The following is a 25,384-nucleotide window of genomic DNA, read 5'->3' on the forward strand; positions in this document are numbered from 1 at the left end:
AGCTTTGATCACATTCCAAAATAAAAGAAACACAATTATTAATGGCAATCTTATGCAGACCACATTGAACACTGAACAATGACCTGCATGTACAAACATGGACGTCTGTTTATAACGTGCCAAAGAGAAAAAGCTATGACTGGTGAAGCATCTTCACATCCAACTTCAGACAATTCATCAGTCAGCATGTTATAATGCATTATAATATCCTACATACTTACTCTACCACACATACATACACATGAACACAGAAACCATGTCAAAACCGCCTCTTTCGTCAGCCGGGACACAGCAGGAAGGAAAATGCTAGCAGAATGTAAATACTTGGTCCCCAAACCAGAAACCCACAATATAACTTTTACTGTTATTTACTATTATTATAGATATGCTTAAAATATGCCAGGAATTCATCTCTTTTCCCTCGTTCCAATACACTACGAATTCACCTCATTCTTGTTTAAGCTGAGCCCTGCTTGTAACTACAGAACGTCAAAATGGTGATAGTTTTTCTATGTAGTCAATCATCTGCTAAAAAGATAGCAATGTTAAGCTTTTCTCTGCTCAGTACTCACTTTAGTTCTAGTTTGAGATGACTTTACTGGATAAATATATTAAAATAATTTAAATACGGTATTATAAAATGATTTACATGGAAATTCCACTGATCTTTCAAATTGTCGGCACAATTGACTCATTGATATATGTAACCCAGGGGTCTAGTCTACACAATAGTCAAAAAATATAGTCATTTTTAATATCAAAAACAACCAGTGTGCCTACATGTGTCTTCTGATCTTTTATATGTAATGGTGTGTATATTTAAATAGTAGTAAATCTAAAAAATGTTTTAGCCCAAAACTTTATCGCGAAATAATGTCTTAGGCATCAGGCAGCATAATCATAACCATTAAACATTTAGTTTTTTGTCTGTAAGGGAGCTTTAAGTGGTATTAGTGGCTTCTGATGTCTGGTTTCTATGGCAATGACATATTCAGCATATAGGAATATCCTTTATATTCCACTTATTTGTCTGAATTTGTCTGAATGTTTTTTTTTTTTAATTGGCCATTTCCAAAAATGATGGGACATATATTTCAGCTATATATGCATAGGCACATAAACATATTTTTAGCAACATATGATAGAAAATGTCACGCATATATAGATGGCATATAACACTCATACGTGATAGATTCACGTTACACAAGGTTCTTCCACATATTTCCTAATATAGTGAAAATTAGTAGAACTGCTACATAACTAAGCTCATTATAAACTATGCAATCAACTGTTTTCTGACATTAAATGATGTGACATTTAAAAGCAAACAGAAAAGATAGTAACAATTATAACCGTAGAGGGATGCATTTGGATATATGTATGATCCATATATTATGCTTATATGTCCAAATGTATATATGTACATATATTCTGACCCCTTATGACATAGGAACATATGTTCCATATATCAGATTTCCACATGGGAATGACCTTGTTTACATATTAACCATTTAAGTGTGCAGAAATTTTGAAACATTGGTGGAATTCCCCTTTAAGACATCTTTAGCTAGGTGGTACATGCAGCAGTGGCAAAGGCAAACAGCACCTGTCACCAGTGAAACTGAGGAAGCAAAAACAGCGTCACTGCTCTGTTGTCTTGCCAAATATGTTCACACTCTGTCCCTGACGCTTCTTTAAAACGAAGGCCTGGCTGGACCGAGAACTTTCGGTCACAAAATAAAGCTGATCTTCAGACGCCTGAATTCTGCAGTGACTGCACTTTGCCTTTGTATGGCAGCACTGGGTTACTGCTCAGGCAAAATCAAGACCCTCTTCATTGGAACATCTTCATGGATGAGAGGAAAATCATGTAGGACAATCAGGTCCGTCTGAAACTGCTTCCCAAGCACCGAGTCATGTAGCCATACTGTAACACGTGCTGAATTCAGAAACTACAATCATATCTCACTCTACCACTCAGCAAGCAGCCTGCTACTGCAACCTGGGATAGCTCCCTTCTCCTCTGTTTACAGCACACTGGCGCCCTCTCCTGGGCCCACGTGGTACTGAAGGTGAACAATGACAGTTACATAAGTTGGGAAATAAATAAATGGCAATGGCCTTCTAGTGCCTTCATAATGTACAAGGATCAGCATGAGATGTCTGAAAGTCTTTCACAGTATCCAAACTAATAAAGAGGGATGAAAAGTTGGAAATATTGTGCTAAAAAAAAATCAAACAAGCATCATTTTATATAAATAAGTTAGATCACAGCAACGATGAATCAATAAAACTGGCTAAAGCTGAAATTAGAGAATACTTTGGCTTAAAGAAACACTAATGCATGAACAGAGACTTCACATCTCTGGCTATGAATGTGTGACATGAGTCACTTGTGATTTCAGAAAAGTAAATCTTGTGTCAAGTTGCTTAAATAAAGTTAACAGTTCCATCTGTGTATATTCCGGCCAAAAGCTTGAGGTGCTATGACCATCATTGTGATGGCACAAGATACGACACTGACAGATTCAAGCATTACACAACTGAAGTAGATTTATATTCAAAACATATCTGCACAAAACCTGAATTTGAATACAGTTTTTAGTGCACATATGTATTTGAATACAATCAACAAACAATTGATACTTTAAATTAACTGTTAACTGTATACAATCCATTCAGTGAATCCTAAGCCATAATGTGTGTGTATATATATCTTCACTGCATATCTCAGATGTCCAGTTTAGGTGTTCTAGTGCTAATTTCCTCTGGTTTTGTCTATTGACTGTTCTCAGTAATGGTTTCTTGACAGCTACACATCCTTTCAGACTCATGGTGTTGTCTTCTCACAGTGGAAGGATGGACAGAAACATCTGTGGACTTTATCAGTTCTGAAGCAACAGTGGAGCTTGATTTTCTCCCCTCTCTTTCAAAGATTAAAGTTTTAAGGTGGTCTACCAGGTCTAGTTGTTCGGAGTCCTATTTTTTTTAATCCAGGTCATTAGTAACTTTCCAAAACTCATTTTTCCTCACTTATTTTCCTTTCGCTTTACAAAGGGAAGTGGGTTCCTTGTGCAAGTGGGTTATTGTATATCTAATCTAAGAAATATCTCCTTTAGCCATTTTAGATGCGCGTGAGAAAGAAATTAGCAAGGCAGATAAGGTGTGTTTGTGTAGCAGCTTGTGTGAATGTCTGTCTCTTTGAGGGGAACATAATGTGACTTTTGTTGGGAGAATGAAGCTGTAACTGGTCGGTTTTAAGATCGAACTGATGGAAGAGTTAATGTGGCAGTATGGTGAAAAAAAGTAAAGAGGAGGCAAATTAAATACTCAAAATGTTGATAGTTTACTTAGAGTTGGAGGCTTCTGTGTAATTCGGTTAAATATCTGTAAAATGTTTTACTTCTTTTTTTATGCTGAAAATGAATAAGTTTCACTTAATGGCCTTTGTGATTGAAAATGAAAAAAAATGCACAGTACTGTATATCATAAAAAAAAAAAAAAAAAAAACTTGTACTTCCTTAAATGTTCCAGTCAGGAATTGCTGAAAGTTCCTTCAGGACTAGCCAGTCGGTGGCACTACTGCAGCAATTTCTGGTTTGGGGCATTAAACACAATGTAAAATGTAAAAGCTGTTAACAACTGGCAATACATTTAACTGTCACAGTCATATTGGTAAATGATTAGGAACCTATAGAATATGCTTTATATAACAGTTTACAGTTAAAGTTATTACTGAAAATGACTCAAAACGTCTGAAAAATTTAATGGTTAAGAGGTAAAAAAAGTCATTAAGAGTAGTTTGATGTGAAATGTTCTGTTCTAGAGAAACTTTGTCAGAATTGTTCACAGTGGTAGTGATAGGAACCAGATCTCTGATCTGGGGTGCATACAGAGTGTGGTAAAGAGAAATAGGCAGATTTCAGATTTACCACTACTATTTTACCATCACACGCTGATCATTTTGGATAGTAAAGAAAATGATTATATCTGTGTTATAGACATTGCAACTCATGCTTCCCATCGCCACCACTGTAAGATATTTGAGTCAGTAAGTTTCTCCAGAATGTAGCCTATCACATTAACGAATAATCTGAATAATTTTGTTTACATCTCAGGCAATGAATCACAAAGAAATTCCCCTTTGGGTCTGTGGTTTCTTACTGGATATACGATAAACAGCCGTGGTTTAATGTAAAAAGGTTAATGTTGTCATTGCACATTGTCACATTCAAGTCTGTCCTTCCATTCAAACCAACACAGCAGTGCCAGTGTGCGATACTGCTTTCCTTCGAATCCCCTTTAAGAAAAGATTATAAATACAAAAAAACATAGAAACAACAACATAACAAACCTTCCTGATCCTTTAGGATGGTGCTATTCTTGCACAGTCCCAAACCCACGGGGGCCCAGTAAATGCCGAACACAGGGAAGGCAAAATCAGCAGTGCAATTTACAGGGTCGTACATCTAAACTGTACTGGCAAGGAGGCAGGCGGCCATTTACTTACTGACATTTCCAGAAGCGGGGTGCGAAAAGAATTCGAAAGTCACAACGTTCAGGTAAAGGGAGTGGAATCGCTTCACTGAGTGGAGATAAGGCGCACAATAGTCTACAAGGACCTCTTAAGCAGCAGTGCACCCTTCTGCAAGGAGACAGACCAAATTCACACTGGGTTCCACATAAAACAAAGGCTGTAGTCATGCCTTTAAGGCCTGAGGTAAAAAGGAAAGAGAGTCTGCATATGCAATCCAGCCTCTCAGAATTCATATGGACTATAGGGATATTCAAAACCTATAGCGACATGACTCAACACCAGATTTCATACAAATGTAATGACACTGCTTTTCAGACAGGGGCCACTAATAAACATGAGTTATCACCACATTCACTTGAGCAAATAATGAGCCTGAACTCCAAGCAAGCAATGCAATGCTGGTGATTCAGCAAGAACTGGAGAGAATGGTCTAGGATGTAGCTACATAGCTAATCATTTCTGGGAATTAGAACGGCTAATGGTTACTGTAAAGCTGCAATCAGGAATTGCTGTAGATGGCCCGCTGATTTTTGACCACAAAGCCAGTTACAGCTAAGCCTTAGCCAACACAGAATCCCTGATTCAGGCTTTAAACCTACCCAGCACCTCAGAAATAGCCCCTTCCACTGTTCCCTTATTGGCTAAAAACAATCAACCATTACTTTGAAATGTGTCAATTCTAGAATAAGCTGTCCTAAAGGAGGTGTACGCTGATCTGTTCTCTTACAGGAGTAATTTAGCCAAAATGATAACAGGGTTGACAATAAATGCAAGCTAGCGAGGCACAAAAGCCAGCAGTTAGCCCAGCTCTGCTAACTGTTGGTTTTCTGTCCTGTTAGCTTCCATTGCTTGCTAGCAATGCTACCATTTTTGACCAAACTATCAATTTCAAGGTGTTTTATGGCAGAGATTATTTGCATTTCTGGTTGTAAACCATATTGTCGTTGTTCACTACGGACATCATGACACAGGAACAACAGAAAATAATCTGAACGTTTAACTGCTGGAGAAAACGAAGGGATGTGATCAACCGCCCTTCACTTCTTAGGAAAGTTAATTACTATATATTTCAATATATTTCTATGATGAATCTGTCCTTTTGTTAAGAGCAGGTTCCGGTGTAATCTGGATTAATTGTGAGTGAGTCCTTATGGTAAAGAGTGACGGATTTTGTACAGTATCACAGCAGTACCCCAACATCATCCACAGATTACATGTCTTTTAGGTCCGGTAGAGTTACCAACATTTAGAAAGTGCAAAGCATAAGCCATTCGTTCTTAAGAAGATAAATATGCTGTAATTAGCGCGTATCCACACTGCTATACTGTAAAATGTAATCATACAACAAACAGGAATGATTAAGGATGTCCAGTTCGTTATATGTGGTAAGTGTAATTGGCGTTTGTAACCTCTCAGTAGTCCTCAAGTGCTAGCTCTGGCTCTACAGCTCTGGCTCAACAGTGGCTGAAGTTGAACAAGACCGTCCAATACAGTTTCGACAGAAAATACCTCCCCGAAGTGCAATGGAGAAACAAACGAATATGGACGAACTTCCAAAGACAATAACTTCAGCTTTCCGCTAACGGTTCCCTGTAAGTCGTCAAGGCAGTTGGCACATTGATTGAGTTTCTGTAATTGACCAGCGACCCACCACTGTGCTGCTTTTGATCCAGAGAGGCTTCAATCCTCTGAGAGCTGCCCGTTCGCAGGCCTGCATGGAGGTCCATTTCGCCATCCTGGTAGAGCACAAGACACCTCTCTTGGCATGTGACGTGGCCTGCACTATCTTCTCCATCAAGCCTAAAGCAGCTAAACCCTCACCTCCAGCATCTTAGCTACATCCACACATCTCATAGGCTCCACTTCACGTGTCTCGGCCCACCTCTTCTGCCAGCTGGCTGGCTGTTGGGTAACCCAGTCACTGAACATGTCCATTCAGAGAGTGGCCAGGATGCGGGAGAAGGAGATGATGATGGTGAGAGTGGTCTGGCCCACCCCAAACACCAGAGCTTCCAGAGGAGCCATGTCTTTTCCCGCCACTCGGTACACCCCCGCCACCGCCGCACCTGAGAAAAGCAACACACAATCAGACTGTAACATGAAAAGAAAAAATAAAAATGCCAAAACACACTTAATCTTCCAGAAGACCACTGCTCCGAATTCAGTTCTCAAAAGAGACAATTTGATTCCAATAATGCTTTACCCAGGTTAAAATGTGTCAGGTAAATCTGCTGGTCTGCAGCTACAGGCCTGCAGCCAAAAGAGAATGTGAAGTTGTGCCAATATCAACACTTTGTCTAAACTCTTCTCTGAAGCGCTGACACTTCCTAGACCACAAATCATAACGCAACTCAAGCAGGAACAAGCATTAGGCACTCAAGAACTGCATCCTTATATTCTTAATAATGTGAATAATAAAAACATTCTCTCTCTTATTCGCTTGCTAGACATACAGTTGTATGGTAAAGTTTGGGAGCTCCTGGCCAATTACATAAGAGGTAAATACAACTACATAAAGCTGCGTTCTAAGCCAGTGTAAAATCCACAATATACACACACACACACACACCTATGACTGCACCACAGCGACTGAACTCTGCATTACTGCGCTACAGCACGAAAAATCCTTGAGCTGATAATGGAATAATCTTTGACTCTTATGCTGCTTGTAGGAACCACTTGGTGTACTGATGAATTAAGAACCCATTTGTTGTTTAAACTGAGTGGCTGGTGCCTAATTTTCTTAGCTAGGACTAGGCTGGTCAGCAGGCCAAACAACTTAATCATTAATATCACAGGCTTGAGTTAGAGTACTTACGATATGATTCACTCTAAAAGGGCGATATAAAACTAAAGAATGTCACTTGAATTACTTCAAATGACTTCAGAAGTGGCGTCAAACCCAGGCTGAATCCCAAACGGCTCACCCACACAGTTAAATTAGATTTAAAAAGCGGAGAATATTAGATTTAAATAGTTTAATTGGGCATTATGTTCATATTGCTGGAGATGTAATTTCATAAATCCATGTACTGTTTCGAGGAGAAATCTAGAGTTTTGTCCTACTGCTTTTTGAAATTCTTGTTACGTTTTTGCTGTATTAAAGTGTATTTGTATTTATTCTAATGATTACACACCAAAAACACAACTACTGCCAAGATACATAGAAATGATGTTCTTAGGCTCCTAAAACATTTGCACATTAGTGTATCTAAATATACTGTATATTTATATTAGGGGTGAGTGTGTGTACGTATATTAGATTTGGTGTCTGTGTGGTTACGTTAGGTTCCATTAAATAGAGCTGGGTTAATCTAAGCTGCGACACAGAGACAGACACGCAACAGGGAGCGAGCGAGCGAGAGCGAGAGAGAGAGCGAGAGAGAGAGCGAGAGAGAGAGCGAGAGAGAGAGCGAGAGAGAGAGAGAGAGAGAGAGAGCGAGAGAGAGCGAGAGAGAGAGAGCGAGAGAGAGAGCGTGCGAGAGAGAGCGAGAGAGAGAGAGAGTGAATTGCTCATTGTCCGCCCAATCCATACTACTAATAAAGGAGAGTGAGGGGACGCGTGCTCTAATGCAGGGCCGCTTTTGGGCAGCTTTCATTAGTGATTGACTGAGACCAACAGCAGCTCCAATTCATTCACACCCTGCTGCTACATCCTCGCCACAACTCCAACTGCAGCTTTACTCTTCAATAAACCAAACGTCTCATCACTCAGCTGGACAGCGTTCTGTACGCACAGGCTCTGTAAGCACAACAGATGTTCTGACAGACGGATCTGCACTGGTGTTAGATGTAAGTGTGGGTGATGGATAATGGTTACAAATGTGCCTGCTATAATAAACATCTGAGTAAGAATAGATTAAACAGGTCCCTTTGTACTACAGCCTTTAAACACACACAGAGAGAGAGAGAGGGAGAGAGAGAGAGAGAGAGGGAGAGAGAGAGAGAGAGAGAGAGAGAGAGAGAGAGAGAGAGAGAGAGAGAGAGAGAGAGAGAGAGAGAGAGAGAATATCATTAATGGGCCTTCCATTAACAAAGGTTTGTAAAGAAGAGAGAGGAGGGATGGAGAAAGAATGAAGGAAAAGATTGTGATGCTTTACTTCACTTTGAGAAGGTCAAGAACAGAACAAGTGGAGGATAAAGGGGGAAGAAAAGAAGAATAAGTGGAATTTGCACAGGAGACTCAATCCCACTGGCCAGTGCTGGGCAATATTAAAGCCCTGTGCAAAAGTTCTGGTCAAATGACGTGAGCTAGTGATTTTCTAAGTGAAAACATGTTGTATAGGAAACATATTTCTGCAGTTTAATGCACTGTTACTGTTTATTTCCTGAATATAACACATTGGGGAAAAATAAAGATGTAGCAAAAGTGGCACAATTTATATTTTATCATTACATAAGAACATTGTTGTTAAACTAAACAAATAAACAGAAACTGTGCACCACACTTTCCTGGAAACACATGCCAAATTTACCACTTTCACTTAGAAACTCATCAAAACATGTAATTCAACCAGGGCTTGTCTAAACTTTTGCATGCAACTGCATGGTTAATAATGATATTTTGGTATTGGTGACATAATTGGCGTCATTACTCATGCTCACTTTTGTTTTATTGATAGATAACAGGCATTACATCCCTGATAACAACAATAATTAAGAATAAAAAATAATAATTAATTACACAGAACTAGATAATTACAAGACAATTGCAAGATTTGACAGTTAACTGTAATATACATGAGTTCTGACTTGGATTAAACAGTGCCACAGATATATAACAATTACTAAAAAGTGTTCCATTTTTGCTATCATATGCTTAAAGTAATTATATTTCCTTATTTCAGGTTATATAGTGACAGCACCACTCTGCTGCACCCTCTTCCCTTACATTTAAGGGAAGTGCTATTATAGGTTACTAAGGCCTTGGTTACTAAGGTTAGTATAGGCCTACTACAAACTGAACTAAACAAAACAAAAATAAAATGTATCTAAAACTATAAATGCTAACTGAAAACAAACAAACAAAACTGAAATCAAAACGAAAAACTAAAAATAAAAACTAATGGCTTTAGCTGGTAGGCTGCTTTCAACACACTGTACACTGTGCACCTTCACCAAAATAAACAGATTCATCTTTTTGGCTGCAGACATGAAAACAGAGACAGGCCTTGTTCAGACTGCCAGCCCAAATCCAGATTGTATCCAGATGGATTTGATGCTCTGGGCTTATATGAGTGTCTTTTGTCTCACTCGCAGCGTGACAATGACAGTGATGAGACAAGCACCAAAGATTCATCTTCATGTGAGAGACTTTTGATGAGCTTGGAGGGCGAGATGATGCACCTCTGTCTCTCCTGTATCCTCGTCTGAAATCCAAATCACTAGCGTAGCTACGCAGTTACTGATGCCTATGTGGTTACCATAGCAACCCATGCAGGTAGGCTGGTGATGTCTGGACACACAAATATGATCTGATCATTTGCAAATAACGGTGCGGACAGTCGCCTCAAAAGATCTGATTTGTTTAACAAATCCGATTGGCCTGCGGTCTGAACACAGCCATATTTGTTCATGCCTGCAGCCACACAGGCCTTCAAATGTCCATCACTGTATTTTAAAGGCCTTTGTGTCATTTTGATAGTCAGTTTGATCAATATTGCCCAGCACTGGAGCTGACCCTTCTCACGAGAGACATAAAGAGATAAAGAGGAAGAGGAGAACAGATAGAGAGACAGGTATAATAAAAAAAAAGAAAAAAAAAAGATCAGGAAGACAAAAGGTAGGAATGATCAGAGTTGACCCCTCTAGTGATGGAGAAAATGGACAGACGTAAAAGTGAAGAGAGAGATACGTACGGGCAGATACTCCCAGAGAGCCAGTCCCAGAGAAAAAATCTCTTACAGCTTAGCTGGTGGAAGAGTTTCTTACACATCTCCCAAACTTCAAAAGTTCCAGAGAATATTAGAGACAGTTTTGAAGCCTATCGGTCGCAAAGTTTAAATGAAAATGTAATATGTAAAATGACAACGTATGTGTATGTTTGCATTTAAATAGCCATTGAATATATATGTTCTTCATTCCAGTGTGCTTTTGAACAATACAGGACAGACCATCAGAACAGAGATCATTATCACTCATATATATAATTCTTAAAAGTACAGAAACAAAAACAAAGTGGTTAGAAAATGGTCAAAAAAGAAATACGGTTCTACTTTTTTTCTGAAAAGTCCACTTACAACATCTGTGTGGTTTTATGTACCAAAACCAAAAAGAGAAGGCTGGAAGAGCAGATGAGAGGAGAGTGGACTGAGGGCTGAAGGAGGAGTTACTCACTGGTGATGACCCCTCCAGTGAGCGAGGCAATGAAGCCGGCGCTGATCAGCACCAGCGTGATGAGGCGGCCGCGCTTGTGCCTCTGTAGCATCACACACATCAGCAGCCCCACGGCTCCGTGCACGAAGAGAGAGGAGAACAGACACCACAGGAACACCCAGTACCACATCTCTGCAACACAACACAACACAACACATCAGAGTTATGCTTTAATACTTACCAACTAAAATTATAACAAAAATAATAAAAATGTCACTCTCTGCTTCTCACACATTGCTCATTAAAACAAGAAAATAAATTATGTTAAAACTTTTATTGATTCTACATTTGTGTGTAAGTGGAAGACTATATACTATATGGCCAAAAGTATGTGGACAGCCGACCATCATATCCATATGATCTTGTTGGATGTTCCATTCAGGGCGGCACGGTGGCGTGGTGGGTAGCGCCGTCGCCTCACAGCGAGAAGGGCCTGGGTTCAATTCCCCGGCCGGGTGATCAGGGTTCTCCGGTTTCCTCCCACAGTCCAAAGACATGCAGTCAGGCCAATTGGAGATGCTACATTGCCCCTGGGTGTGAGTGACTGTCTCTGTCTCTCTGTCTGTCTGTCTGCCCTGCGATGGACTGGCGACCTGTCCAGGGTGTATCCTGCCTTCCGCCCGAAGACTGCTGGGATAGGCTCCAGCACCCCCCCGCGACCCTGATGGAGAAGCGGCTTAGAAAATGGATGGATGGATGTTCCATTCCAAAATCAAGGACATTGACATGGACTAACTGGTCCACTCAAATCGTTCAAAGCTCCAGACCATTATCCCTTCTCCACCAAACTTTACTGATGGTAATATTCCAGTTATCCTGGCATCCACCAAACCCAGATTCATCTATCAGATGATGAGATAATCATCTGCCAGATAATGAAGTTCATCGCTCCAGACAACGTTACCACTGATGCATGCCATCGCGCACAGTGATCTTAGGCTTGTGTGCAACTGCTTGTTGAAAACGAGTTCTTGCCCTAATGCTGTTTACATAGGTAGTTCAGAACTCTGTTCTTGGAGGACTCATTCTGCAGAAATTTTACAAACTGACGTGTCATCCTTGACAGTGCCACAGTTAAAGTCACCGAGTTGTTCAGTATGACCCATTCTACTGTCACTGTTGATCTATGAAGATTGCATGGCTGTACGCTGGATTTTACAAACTTGTTAGCAATGTGGTTAAAATACCTAAACTCAATAACAAGTGTCCACATATTGTCCACATAGTCTGTCCACACTATGATTTAGACAAAAAGCTATTGTTGAGTACACATAGACACTTAGGCCCAATCCCATTTCACCCCTTGCCCCTAATACTTAGCCCTACCCCTCCGTTCTGCGTGTTCACGTCTAGGGGTAGGTTGTCCTGACTGTTGCTGAGATGGAGGGGTGGGGTGAAGTGTTGGGGGTACATGGCCCTTCAAACGGAGGTTTTTCAGAGGCGCACTACAAACAGAGTGTTATGAGAAAATTCCCAGAACGCCCTGCGAATCATCGGCAAGACGGCTGCACAAGCGACCAAAGAGACGAATAAACGTCAGTATTTCTCTGTTAAAAATCGCTGTATTGTAAGAACCATTGAAACAGCGTTTTATGGTCATTTCCTTCACAACACGCATAAAAATCACTAGTAATACGCCGACGTCTCGGTCGCTACCTGGTGAACTTTCCCGTTCTACCTTAAATAGTGCAGCAGTTACGCCCTGGTATATGAGGTTGCCTCTCCATTTAAGGTGGTTCAGGAAATCAATCATGAAGTTCAGCTTCATATCACTGAAGAATTCTTGCTGGCGATAATAATTAATTGCCCCCCTCTTTGAAGGCGTATGATGCCCTAAAAGTATTTAAGCAGTGAGGAGCTGAACTTGCCCCTCTGCTGTCACTGCAGGCTGGCAGGGTCGCCTACAGGTCAGCGCCAGTAGCTGTTAATGAAGAGATGTCTTAGTTTGTGCTCTTTTATATTCGGTCACTCGTTTGATTGATTGATTGATTGATTGATTGACGCGTAAAACTGAAGTTGTGAATGAATCATGAGAGCCCGTGCTTTCCGGTCTCCTTTCAGATAAATGGCAAATGTCAGTATGTTCTACCATTACTACTGTAGTCTGGAGACACAGCACGAAAACACGTCCTGGTTATGTTCCACGCCACAGCTGGAGGCGGCATTTTGGAAATGGCCAAAAAACCTTGTTTCGTCTGTTTACGTAAAAGTCGCTGACTGATGACGTATCCGGTTCTTGAAGGGTCGTCCCATTTCGTAGGGGGAAGATTTCAACCACTACCCCTTATAACTCAGTTTCAAGAGGAGGATTACTCGAAAACAAGGGGAAGTGGTAAAAATAAGAAATGGGATTGGGCCTTTCTTTCTAGAAAGAAAAACATGCTTTTCATTTGTTTGTCAATGACACAGACATAAACAAAACAGTCAAAAGTGAAACTTGAACCTGAATGTAACTTGTAAATGAATGCAATTCAATACAAAACTCAACTATGCAATTAAATTGGTAATTTCTAAATTACATTTGAACAAGTATTTTATACTATATAGTACAGTATAATATGTAGTATGTAGTGTAGTACATATAGTGTATCTAAAAGTAGTCTCAAGGGTTAAAGGGGAATTCCGCCAACTGTAAAAACGAAATAAATGATAATTCAGCAGTTGAGATATGAAAGTCATTCAGAGCGGATTCAGATTTGTTTACGGTGGTGGTGACAGGAATGGTCACAATGTCTTTAATGCAAATATATTTTACATGTAATTTCACTAATGATAAAAGATTGTAAAATCTTATTTTAGCTATATTTTGCCTTAGAATGCCCAGTATGTATACTGTCACCATTAATGCATTTAAAAATCAATTTTTAAAAATCAAGCCAAAAGCTTTTTGCAAATCTACCATAAAACAATGTCTCAAGCATCAGACAATACATTTGAGACCATTTAGTGGAAACAGAGTAAAAGCTTAGTGTGATAGCTTTCTATGTGGGAGCTCTTAGAGGCATTAAACACCTTACACATCTGGTTCCCATCACTACCACTGTGAACAATTTTGACCCAGTGAGTTTCTCTATAATGGATCATTTCACACCAAACTACTCTGAATTAATTTTGCTTACATCTTAACCTTATATCATAAGAAAAACATGAGCGGTATTCCCCTTTTAACATTTCACTTGTAGAAGCAAACAATTAGATATTTTTTCTACGATTTGAATTAAATTAAGTGATACTTTTTTAATCCCACAAATGGGGAAATTCCACCTCCGCATTTAACCCATCCGTGAAGTGAAACACCACATACACTCTAGTGAACACACACTAGGGGGCAGTGAGCACACTTGCCCGGAGCGGTGGGCAGCAATATCCATGGCGCCCGGGGAGCAGTTGGGGTTTAGGTGTCTTGCTCAAGGACACCTCAGTCATGGACTGTCGGCACTGAGGATCGAACTGGCAACCTTCCAGTCACAGGGCCAGTTCCCTAACCTCCAGCCCACGACTGCCCCCCTAGATGAAAATTTGCCCAGTGCTGTTTTGCAGAAAAAAAGGTCCTTTAAATTTTTGCGTGAAAAGCAAAAAATAAACTTCCGACTTGAAAGTATTATAAATTATCAATACTATATTATTAGAAATGTAATTATGTAACTGCATTTGAATACTATAGCAAAATGAGGGTAATAACTTGACTTCTAAGGGTTAAAAAAGTCTGCAGCCTCTTATCTGATCAATCCAAGCTTGTTTAATAACAATGTAAAAAGACGATAAGAAATGCTTGAGAGCAGAGTTTTCATTAAGATTAAGTGATACTTTTTTGATCCCACAACTGGGGAAATTCCACCTCCGCATTTAATCCATCCGTGAAGTGAAACACCACATACACTCTAGTGAACACACACACACTAGGGGGCAGTGAGCACACTCGCCCAGAGCGGTGCGCAGCCCTATCCACCGCGCCCGGGGAGCAATTGGGGTTAGGTGTCTTGCTCAAGGACACCTCAGTCATGGACTGTCGGCCCTGGGGATCGAACCGGCAACCTTCCGGTCACAGGGCCAGTTCCCTGACCTCCAGCCCACGACTGCCCACAATTACTACCATTGAGTAGTAAGAACATTTTAAAGATATTGTTTTACTGGCTAAAGCATTCTAGGAAAACTGAAACACACACACACACACACACACACACAACAGCATTGATTTTACGTCTCATGGAGAAAGAGAATGTTGTTATATATGAGACAGTAAGAGTTCTAAGTGAGACTCTCTCGCTCCCTTAACTCTCTCTCTCTCTCTCTCTCTCTCTCTCTCTCTCTCTCTCTCTCTCTCTCTCTCTCTCTCTCTCTCTCTCTCTCTCTCTCTCTCTCTCTCTCTCTCTCTCTCTCTCTCTCTCTCTCTCTCTCTGACAGACATGCTTCAGCAGTCCTGAGCTTAGTGGACTCAGCTCAGCCTCTGGGAGACGAAGAAGAGTCATACCTGCTGTAAGCTAAAGAAACAGTGGTCCAGCTTTGACACTCCTTAATAATACGGGTTCAGAACCTCACAAGGAACATGTTTTTTTTTACACTCTTAAAGAGGATTTTTTGCATAATTAAACTGTTAAGATGTGAAAAAAGTTATTAAGAGTGATTTGATGTGAAATGCTTCATTCTAGACAAGACTTACTAAGTTAGAATTGTTCACAGCGGTGATGATGGAAGAGTTTACTGCATCTAAAAGCTCCCTTACAGAATGCTATGACATAAAATGGTTACGAATACACTGCCTGATGTCTGAGCCATTGTTTTAGAAACGTATTGTCAAATTGTATTCAAGTAAAAAATATAGTCGGGAAAAAAAAAACCCACTTACCTCTATTTTAACATCAGAAGAAAATGCACGTTCACTGGTTATTTAGATAGCAAATAAAATGTCTATATATGTTTTATGGCTATACTGGATGTTGCAACCCCTGGGTCCCATCACCACCACCATTATAAAGAAACAAGCTCCAATGGCCATTTATTTACTATTCAAAAAGGCCAGTGAACCTACATATATTTGATATATTCATTTTGATAATGGTAACAGAGTGCTAAATACACACACATCATCTAAACCACTCATCCTTCTGGGTCACAGGGGGGTGCTGGAGCTAGAGCTGAGCAATATGCCCAAAAATGTTATCACGATAAACAAAATTCATATCATTCGACATCGATACATATCACAATGTCAAATCATTACTCCTTTAAGTTTGAAGGCTGGTTGTTGCTCCTGGTGGTAAATTGAGGTATTAAACTATCCTTTATGATCAGAACATGAAAAACACTTACCAAGCAGATTTGTAATGGTCATAAATTAAGAAATAAAACTTATTTTAATTTTAGCTGTCTGGTGACGAGTGCTCGGCTATCCTGTTTCAAATGCTAAACAACTGGTCAACAGCAGTGCTACACTGTTTAGTTTTTCAACAACGTCAACTTAGTACGAACAGCAAATATTAGCTGGCTCGGTACATCATTGATGGATCACACCGTCTTACTGGCATCAGTCCTGCTATATCACAGTATTCAGACACCGGCTAGCAGATGACTGGATTTCTCTGTTTTACTGTTTAAGGGGTAGTTTAAGGAGTGAACTGCAACAAAGGGAGTCCTCGTTTTAGGTATGTTTAAACTGAAAACAGTGCTTTCGTGTCTTGTTTGATCTACAGTAACATCAATTTGCTGTGTTGTGCGAGTGACTGAGCGGTGCTACAAGTTAGTCAGCTACTAAAAACAGCTAGCCTGGAAAAATAGCGCTCTCCCGCTTTCCAATGCCTCAGAGCTTCCTCTGTTTATTTCAGTTTAAAAGAGGGCTGTAACTTGCATGGCCCCTTCTTTCTTTCACTTTCGTTGCTTGGGATTGCACTGACACTTAAATATGCCTTTCTGAACGCTTTAACAGGGCTTTAGTTGTGAGGAGCAGACATGATTTATTGCTGCTATAGGTTATTAATATGTACAGAGAGATGTGAGTTCACTTTAGGACAGCATAGCTTAACTTCGTTTACATTTCCAGAACTTCTTTTTTAAACATCAGTGGAATTTCTTTCTAACAAAACTAACATATATGGACACAGAAATCTGGATAAACTCAGGGCCTCCTGAGAGGTGCGACCATCTAAATATTCACCCCAACATCAGGAGACTGTAAAGGTCACCCCACACCAGATGGGCAGTGTCGCAGAGAGCCATGTTAGCATTTGTCTGTTTTTCTAAAAGACTGACTGTCTTTCTGTGTGTAAATTTCACACTACATGTGATGTACTGTGGCTTAGGCCTGGGCAATGACTGGACAATAGACTAATTAAGCCAAATGGCAATGTGTAAACGGATTTTGGGAAAGAGCTGAGATTGTTGGATTTATATGTTGGATTTACGTTAAAAGAAGTGTGTGGGCATGCAGAGCGCACAGATGTTTCTGTGAGAGGAAGAGAGACCTTTGTTAAGAAGCTTCACCTTCTATTTATTTTACTTTATGTTATTTTACATAAGTTTAGCTTGGATATCAGCATCATCCCAATATTGGTGCATCCCTGCACATAATTCAGTAACTACAGACTAACACTGCATAGCTGGTGAAGTTACAGGACAGAGTTAAGCCTGGAATCTTTTTCTGATACTGCCAACGCAGGAAAAATGTAGCCGATGAAACAATTACGGCACCATTTATGTGTTTTTCTCCAGTATATTAAACGCAGCAAATAAACACAAACTGTGCACTTAAATTTGCAGGAAAATGCCAAAAAAGGTGCTCCATGTAGAGGATGTGTTAGTTTAAATGTGGGTGTTCAAATGTTTGCCATGAAATGCCACGACTTAATCACTTTTCACACTTAATCACTTCAATTCCTTCATACTTCAATTTCTCTCTCACATAAATAAATAACTTGTATAGGAGTTCCATAGTAATTGCTGAATAATTCAATGTAGTCACTGAATAATGTGAGTGTGTAATAACTAAATAATAATCTCAAATCCTGAGGGCTTAAAAATAATCCGCTTTAGTTGGATGATGAACTTGGCGCACCTTACACTCCATGATCCTGTAGTTCCCTTTATGTCTCAGCAACAGTCCAGCCGCGTCGATTTACTGTCAATGCTTTTACCTACAGTGAGTGCTCCAGACTTGTTACTGTAACTAAACAGGTGCATCAGGCAGCCGACATTACGCTCAGTTTTAGTGTCCAGTCTAGTGTAACACACACACACACACACACACACACACACACACACACACACACAGTATTGATCTGATCCAGGCATCAGCTGCCACTCACACAGTAAGAGAGCTGTAATGAGTGGACACAAAGGCCTTTGTGCAGCAAGGCGTATAAACATTGGAGTACACACAGTCTGGTATAAACAATAGGTGAGAGAGAGAAACAGAAAGAGTCTCATCTAGGACTGATACGATTGCTAGATATGTGCATGGATACATTGGTTAACCAGCAGTTAACCTGCATGTACCAGCAGAGCCAGTTTAAGGCAAGCCAGGCCACTTTCTATTTCTTTATAGAAATAAAATCATGATGTTAAAAAAAAAAAAAGACAACCAAAGAGTCCTCAATAAATACGGAAGAATGGAGCTAGACGTGTCAACACAAAATTTGTTTCTAACCATTTCTGCAGGAATCCCTCTAATTTTGGAAAGTAGACAGATGTATCCCATTAAAAAAAAGAAATAAAACTGTATTTTTCCATTTTTGTACAGCAAACTGATTGTGCGCAGCAAGTGGGCAGCATTACTGCAATTGACCATTGACTGGTTATAACGCCGGAGCGAGGAGGTGGACGCATACTGTAACGAGGAGCGAGGTAGCGGACGTATGTGTGGAGGTAAGCGACTTTCATTGAGGGCAAATCCAAAATCAGGGTCATAACGGTCCAGGTTCATGTAGCCAACACGGAGAGATTCAGATACAGACATGATGAGAAACACTAACAACCAAACAGTTCTGACAACAACAAAGACCAATACAAAGACCAGCACTAGACTAGGGAGAAAACAGGGCTTAAATACAACAGGGATAACGAGGGACAGGCGGAAAACAGGTGGAGACAATCAGGGGTGGAGCCATGAAACAAGAGGGCAGGACTGAAAACCAAAACAGAAGCACATGGACAGGACTGGGAGGGGCCAAGCGTGACACTGGTTGGCGAGCTAGCAGCTCACTGGTTGAGCGAAGTGGTTCACACTCACTGATGTCTGTCTCTTGGCTATTTCTGAATATTAAAACATGTTTTGAAATGTATTCCTTTGTGTGCTGCTGATTGTTTGTGAAACATCAGTGCTGCCCCTTAAAATGTAAGCCTATGGCAGAAGTACATGCTTTGCTGCTGCTTTTGCCTTATACAAGGTTGATTACCCTTTTATTAACCCTCACGGACACTCAAATATCAAAATCGGTCATAGTGCACATCCCTAATGATTCCTCAAACTCAAATTTAAAAAAAAATCTGAAATTACTAAAATGTACCCTCTCAGTGAATCAGCAATGAGTAGTTGGAAGTTTACCTGATAATGCATACTTTAAGTTCTCTTGCTAAGCGGGGTGTTTAGGCACTGGAGATCGCAAGTTCATCCCTTGGTGATACCACAGCCAGTTGTGGCCGGAAATCAGACAGCATAACTGGCTTTGCCATCTCTTGGAGGGTACAATGCCTTCCTTCCTCCACTTTCAGGGAGTACTTCTCAGCCATGGTAACTTATTGTTAATGCACTGGCTAACAACAGGCTTGATGCCTGTCAAACAAAGCTGACACACTCCACCTTTACAAGGCATTGGATCGGCTTTAAATGTTTACATTCACTTTGTTCCCACCCAAATAATTCAGCATTCCCACTCACATTTAGCCGAAAATTTCTCATTTTCCCCCCAAATATTTTCATTACAAGATCATGTTTTGGCCTGCAAGGCTAAGGGCCGTCGTGTGATTTGGACAGAATTACCAACTCCCAGCAGGTGCAAACTGGCTAAGAGAAAACTGGGTAAAAATATATAAAAATACATGGTCTCTCTTACACAATAAAGCATCACAGTGCTTTCATTTTTCAATTCAGTATAGGCTTACAAACTCATCTTTCTCCAATAAAGTATTCTGGAATCTTTGAAAGGCTAAGCATGGCTTGATATTGCTCCGTTAAGCTGATTTTTACTGTTTGGCCTTTTCCAAAAACTCTGATTACTCCGACTGTCAAAGTAATCGGTATATAACTCACTAATATAATTGTCTGTGACAGTTGTAGTTTCATCACAGAGAGAGGTACAGACGTCTCAGCAAACAGGGACATCAGCAGAATGAGACGATACAGTGTGCTCTCTCAGTGCCAGCCTGTTCTAGTACAATTACCATCAACACTGGTACCACGTGCAACTGTCTGCTGTCTGTGATGCCTTGCTCAGACCAGAGAGGACCCCCGCCATGTCCAGTCACTCATACAAGAAGAGAAATGAGAGACCAGAGTACAAAAACACTGTTTCAATATCTGAGTTTATATAGTCAGCATGAATCAAGAAACAGATTTTCCTTTCATACTGTGAAATATTTCTGAGTGAAAATTTAGTGGTTTGATATTTTTGGTGTTCAAAGTTTGTTACATTAGTTTTGCATGGGAGCTGTGAGGCTAATGCAGCCTGAATCTGAATAATGCACCTCAAATGCACCTATAACAAGAATGTCTGGGGGACAACCATGAGAAATGTTGGGCTGAATGTTGGTGGGAAAACAAACTTGTTAGGGTGGGAACAAACTGAGTGCGAAGCTTCTAAACCAGGGGTCCTGGAGGGCCGGTGTCCATCACAGTTTCGTGGTTCCTCAAATACGTCCACTTAACCCGGTGACTGACAGACGAGTTGAATGAGTTGTGTGTGAGCAGTGTGTTGGACACTGCGCATCAAGGACCGGAGTTACACACTCCGGATGATGTCAACTCGTCCTAGAGGAAACTGGGACAGTGGGAATTTTGTCACAGTCCAGCACCAAAAGCTTGATATGTTGACCCCAGATATGTATTCTCATTACAGGATCACACCTGTCAATCTCTGCCACTGTATGACACTGTTATTGTGTCTTCCCTGCTTTAGAGACGGCATGCATGCTTCGTTACTGGAAAGCTAACATTTACACTGATGCTTGTAGTTTCCTTATCACTCAAATCTGGGCAAAATAATCTATATTAAAATTCAAAGATGCACTAACACCCTTCAGGACCTCCTGAAAACCATTCCACCACATTTTGGGGAGAACATAAAATGAAACTTTACAGTGCTATGATATCTATAAGCCCTACAGAGCTTCTGAAGCTTATAGCAGCACTGCTTGAGGGAGCGCGCTGGTGGCTTCTGCTGCACCTCCTGCTAGCCAGCTTGTTAGACAACTCCTCCAGGGAAAAAGAGGAAGGTGAGGTAGCAGTTGGTGTTTGCCCTGTTCCTGACAGTGCAGGTGTGACAGTAGAACAGCTTCAGAATGGAAAAGGGAGGGAGGTTTAGAGGTTCGGTTTGCAGAGAAGCGAAAACATTACTGCTTTCAAAACACCGGTTCGTTCATTCATGTGTGAGGTCATGCTGAAGACTGCTTTTGTAGCTCTGACTGGATTATGCTACTGCTACTGTAGCCCTTTGCACAACGTGATGGGTAGCATCCAGTGCTCACATTTCATGGACTTGCGTGTGATGCTGGTAAGGTGGGATAGACTGTGTTTGCAGATTAAGTAGCATTTTCATTGCATGATTTATCTGGTCACGTTATGCTAAAGTAAATGAAAGGATTGCATTAAAAAAAACTGTAATCTGAGAAAGCAGGTGTGGTGGCTTTATCTTTGTTATGCTCCTGAAAAGTGAAAAATAAAGGAAGTGAAACTAAAGTGCGATGTCATCATTTTCTTCTAACTATTATCTATAGTGATGTTTTATACTGTGATCTGGCAGGAAAAGAAGAGATTTTTGAAGTGACTTTTTCTTCCGTTTTCTTCAGTTCGATTTTATTTGGGTCCAATTTGGCGTAAATGACGTCAGATGTGCCAAAGTGCCAAAGTTAGGTTAGTTTTGCATTTGTTAACACTCCCTATATGAAGCGTTAGGGTCAATTCAGAGGAGTGAAGAGGTACATTTTCCTGCAAGGAAGCTCTTTTGCCCTCAAATTAAAACGTGCAGGTCAGTTCCTACCTGCTACGTGTACCATCTCCAGCATCGTTAACGGTATAGCCCTCCACTGATGTTTACACTGCAAGGCTTATGCTCCTGTCAGTCATTATGTGCTCTGACAAGCGCACATAGTTATGAGCAGGTAGGCATCGGAATATTTGGAGCATTTATCTACTATTAAATTTTATTCATTTATAAATAGGTCTTAGTTTCTTATGGCCATGCTCTGTAATGCTAGCTGTTTCTACCATACAGCTCTGCCCATGTGCTTATTTTACTTTGCCTCCATATTTTGGAACTTCAGTTTGTTACAGTGGTTCTCGCTTACGTAAAACAGCCAGACTAAAGTGTCTGGGTTTACCCTACAGCAGCCAGCTTAGCCCTGGAACTTTTCAGAATGACAAGGTTCCTCTGATCCCCGTCTACAGCCAGGAAACAGGATCAGAAAAAGGTAGCAAATAATTTTAAATAATACACATGCATCATTTTTTATCTACATCTACTATTAATAGACTGGTGTTATTATGGGGCAGTTAGGCTGTAAAGTCCCCACTGTGTACTCATTCCCGGAGTGTTATTTACAGTTTTTGCAGTATTTTGCATACAGCTTAAGTGTCCTGGTGCTTCAAATGTAATTGGTAATTGAGAATTGGTAAAGAAACTACTGACAGTATTCTTATATTTTCAACAGAAAAATATGCTAATTATGATTTGACCCAATATGAACAGTAAAGCACTGTCATACAATAACTTGACTGAATACAATGTATTATGAGAACGTGTAACGCATGCATAGTGCATATTAAACATAAATCTGCATGACAATACAACTCCAGCCTCCTGGTGACTGTGACACATTTACCACTCAGCCTGAAAAACGATCCGTTTTGAAATGAAGCACAGTCTGTTGACATGAACCAAAGTGTGCTGCGCAGCTGAAACCAGCTAAGTTTCATTCTTTGCCTATCGCTTTAAGATGAGTCTGTGAAAATTAAAAATAGAGTTGTTCCTTTTAAAAGTCACAGACAAAGGACGCAAGCTCTCCACACTGTCTTCTTCAGAGCCAAACAGAGACTTAATAATGAGACCTACAGCAGGCAGAACCATTCAGACAAAAAACATTACATACAATAATAAACACTGTAACCAGGTTTCAGATTAGACAGCAAAGATGAACATAAACATCATAAGAGTCCTTATATCTTCACATTACTGTAAACAGTTCACAGACTTTAAAAAGACCATGCAAGAGACTCCTTCACAGATACAGGAGCAAAGAAGAATAACAGCTAGGCCCAGAGGCACAGGCAGGCCAGGGAATAGGACTACAAAGCCCAGAATGAGGACTGTATTTCTGAGGTGGAGTGCTACTGTAGTGCACTGGGGCGCAGGTGCTGCTGGAACCACATGGCCGCGAGCAGGAGTGTTTCAGGGCCAGCGCTAATGCTTGATAATCCGCCAGCACCAACCTGCCACTGGCACACCCTGGAACACAGAGCAAAATCTCCTCACAAACCGCTCTGCACGCAGCTCCTATTCACATGTCAGACACACAAGGCGTATGAGTGGTGAACATTCGGTCTCCTGACGCCTCTACCTCCTCTCACCTCTCAAAGACAAAAACAGTGCGATTCGACAGCAGAGCCAAGCCATCAGACAGAAGGGCTCTCTGAGCATTAAACTTGCTGAATTTTTGGGGATTAGCGCAGCGCGCAGCTGTGGGGCAGAGATATTAAACCAGCAGGTCTCTGACCATCAGCTTCATTTGTTTGGTGAATTCTAAAAGGCATGTACACCTGTTATCACATATGAAGGTTTTTGCCTGTTCTTATGACTTCCATGCTGCTGTGGTTCTTTCAATACATCCTAAATAAACTTCAGGATTTAGGTAGTAAAATCACTAACAGAAATTAATTAATGAGGCCTTTAAGGCAAATTTACACAACTTGTAAAAAATGGACTAAAATACATATAAAGTTAAAAGTACAAGCTAGTATGTTTTTAGAAATGTGCAAAAAATTATGCAACATTCTTGGGTTGCTTCCTAGCAGTAACATTAGCTATTTGCTATCAGCTAATCCAAAAATCCAGTTTTTTAAAAATTCCTCCCGCTTTCAAGCTACATCATCAGAATGAGCTTTTTGCTATAGGCAGCTAGGAGGCTGCTGGAGTGTTCCTTGAACAACAAGCGTATGATGCTAATTGCCAAGGCATAAACGTCCATTACTTTTTAGCTATATTAGGCTTGTAGATTCTGTCCAAACTAAAGAGGCAAACTACAGTGGTTGTTGGTGCCAGACGGGCTGGTCTGAGAGGAGAATGGGCAGACTGGTTCCAGATGATAGAAAGGCACCAGGAACTCAAATAACCAACCAGAATCTCTGAGGAACTTTTCCAACACCTTGTTGAAAGTCTGACACGAAGAATTAAGACAGTTCTGAAGGCAAAAGGGGGTCCAGCCTTTTACTAGCAAGGTGTACCTAATAAAGTGGCCGGTGCGTGTAGATTCCCTGATTGAGTGGAGCAACTGGCGATCTGTTCTCTGTGATCAAGTGTGACTGATAAGATCAGTGGTGTTACTATACTGGCTTAGAGTCAACTCACCTCTTTCTGTACATCCTAACAAGCTTAAATCACAATCCTCACAACCAAAGCGCAGCTACAGCACTCAGAAAGTCATATTTTAGTATTAGTGCATTCCCAAGCAACGAAAGTGAAAGAAAGCAGTGGGTTCATCTCAGTTACAGCCCCGATTTAAAGGAAAGTAAACGGAGGAAGCTGTGAGGCAGGAGAACGATATCTTTCCAGGTTAGCTGTTTTTAACTGGCTAACTAGAAGCAGCTCCGTCACTCACACAACACAGCGACTGATGATACTGTAGATCACGCAAGACACAAAAGCACCGTTTTCAGTGTAAACATACCTGAAAGGAGGAGTCGGTATGTCTGGTGTTGATATATTGTGGTTCACCCCTCAAACTACTAGTATAGAGAAACCCAGGTGTCTGCTAGCTGGCGTCTGAATACAGTGATGTGCTCTGACATGGACGGGACTGATGGCACTAAGACAGTGTGAGCCAGCTATACTTGCTGTTCATACCAAGTTGACGTTGTTGAGAAACTAAACAGTTTTGTAATGGGATAGCCAAGCACTCGTCACCAGACAGCTAAAAATAATCTGTGTTCTTTCTTAAATTATGAGTATTAAAAAAGCTGCAGCCATGCTTTTCCAGCTTTTCCAGCACGTAAAATGTGATTTAACAGCACTTTCTTCTTTGCCACCAGAAACATGAAAACACCTCTGTGAC

At 40.6% G+C, this 25,384-nt stretch overlaps 1 protein-coding gene across 1 annotated transcript in view; it reads right to left on the reverse strand.

Moving 5' to 3' along the window:
- Nucleotides 1-1,010: 1,010 nt before the first annotated feature.
- Nucleotides 1,011-25,384, reverse strand: part of tmem170b (transmembrane protein 170B) — a 31,852-nt gene continuing 7,478 nt past the window's right edge. Inside the window, exons 2-3 of the mRNA XM_017693811.2 lie at nt 10,874-11,044; nt 1,011-6,603 (exon numbers count right to left, since the gene is read on the reverse strand). Of these exons, the coding sequence (XP_017549300.1) occupies nt 6,473-6,603; nt 10,874-11,044 (302 nt within the window). The 3' untranslated portion in view covers nt 1,011-6,472. The remainder of the gene's footprint in view (nt 6,604-10,873; nt 11,045-25,384) is intronic.

Source organism: Pygocentrus nattereri, chromosome 27 (genome assembly GCF_015220715.1).
Source record: "Pygocentrus nattereri isolate fPygNat1 chromosome 27, fPygNat1.pri, whole genome shotgun sequence".
Classification (NCBI taxonomy): Eukaryota; Metazoa; Chordata; class Actinopteri; order Characiformes; family Serrasalmidae; genus Pygocentrus; species Pygocentrus nattereri.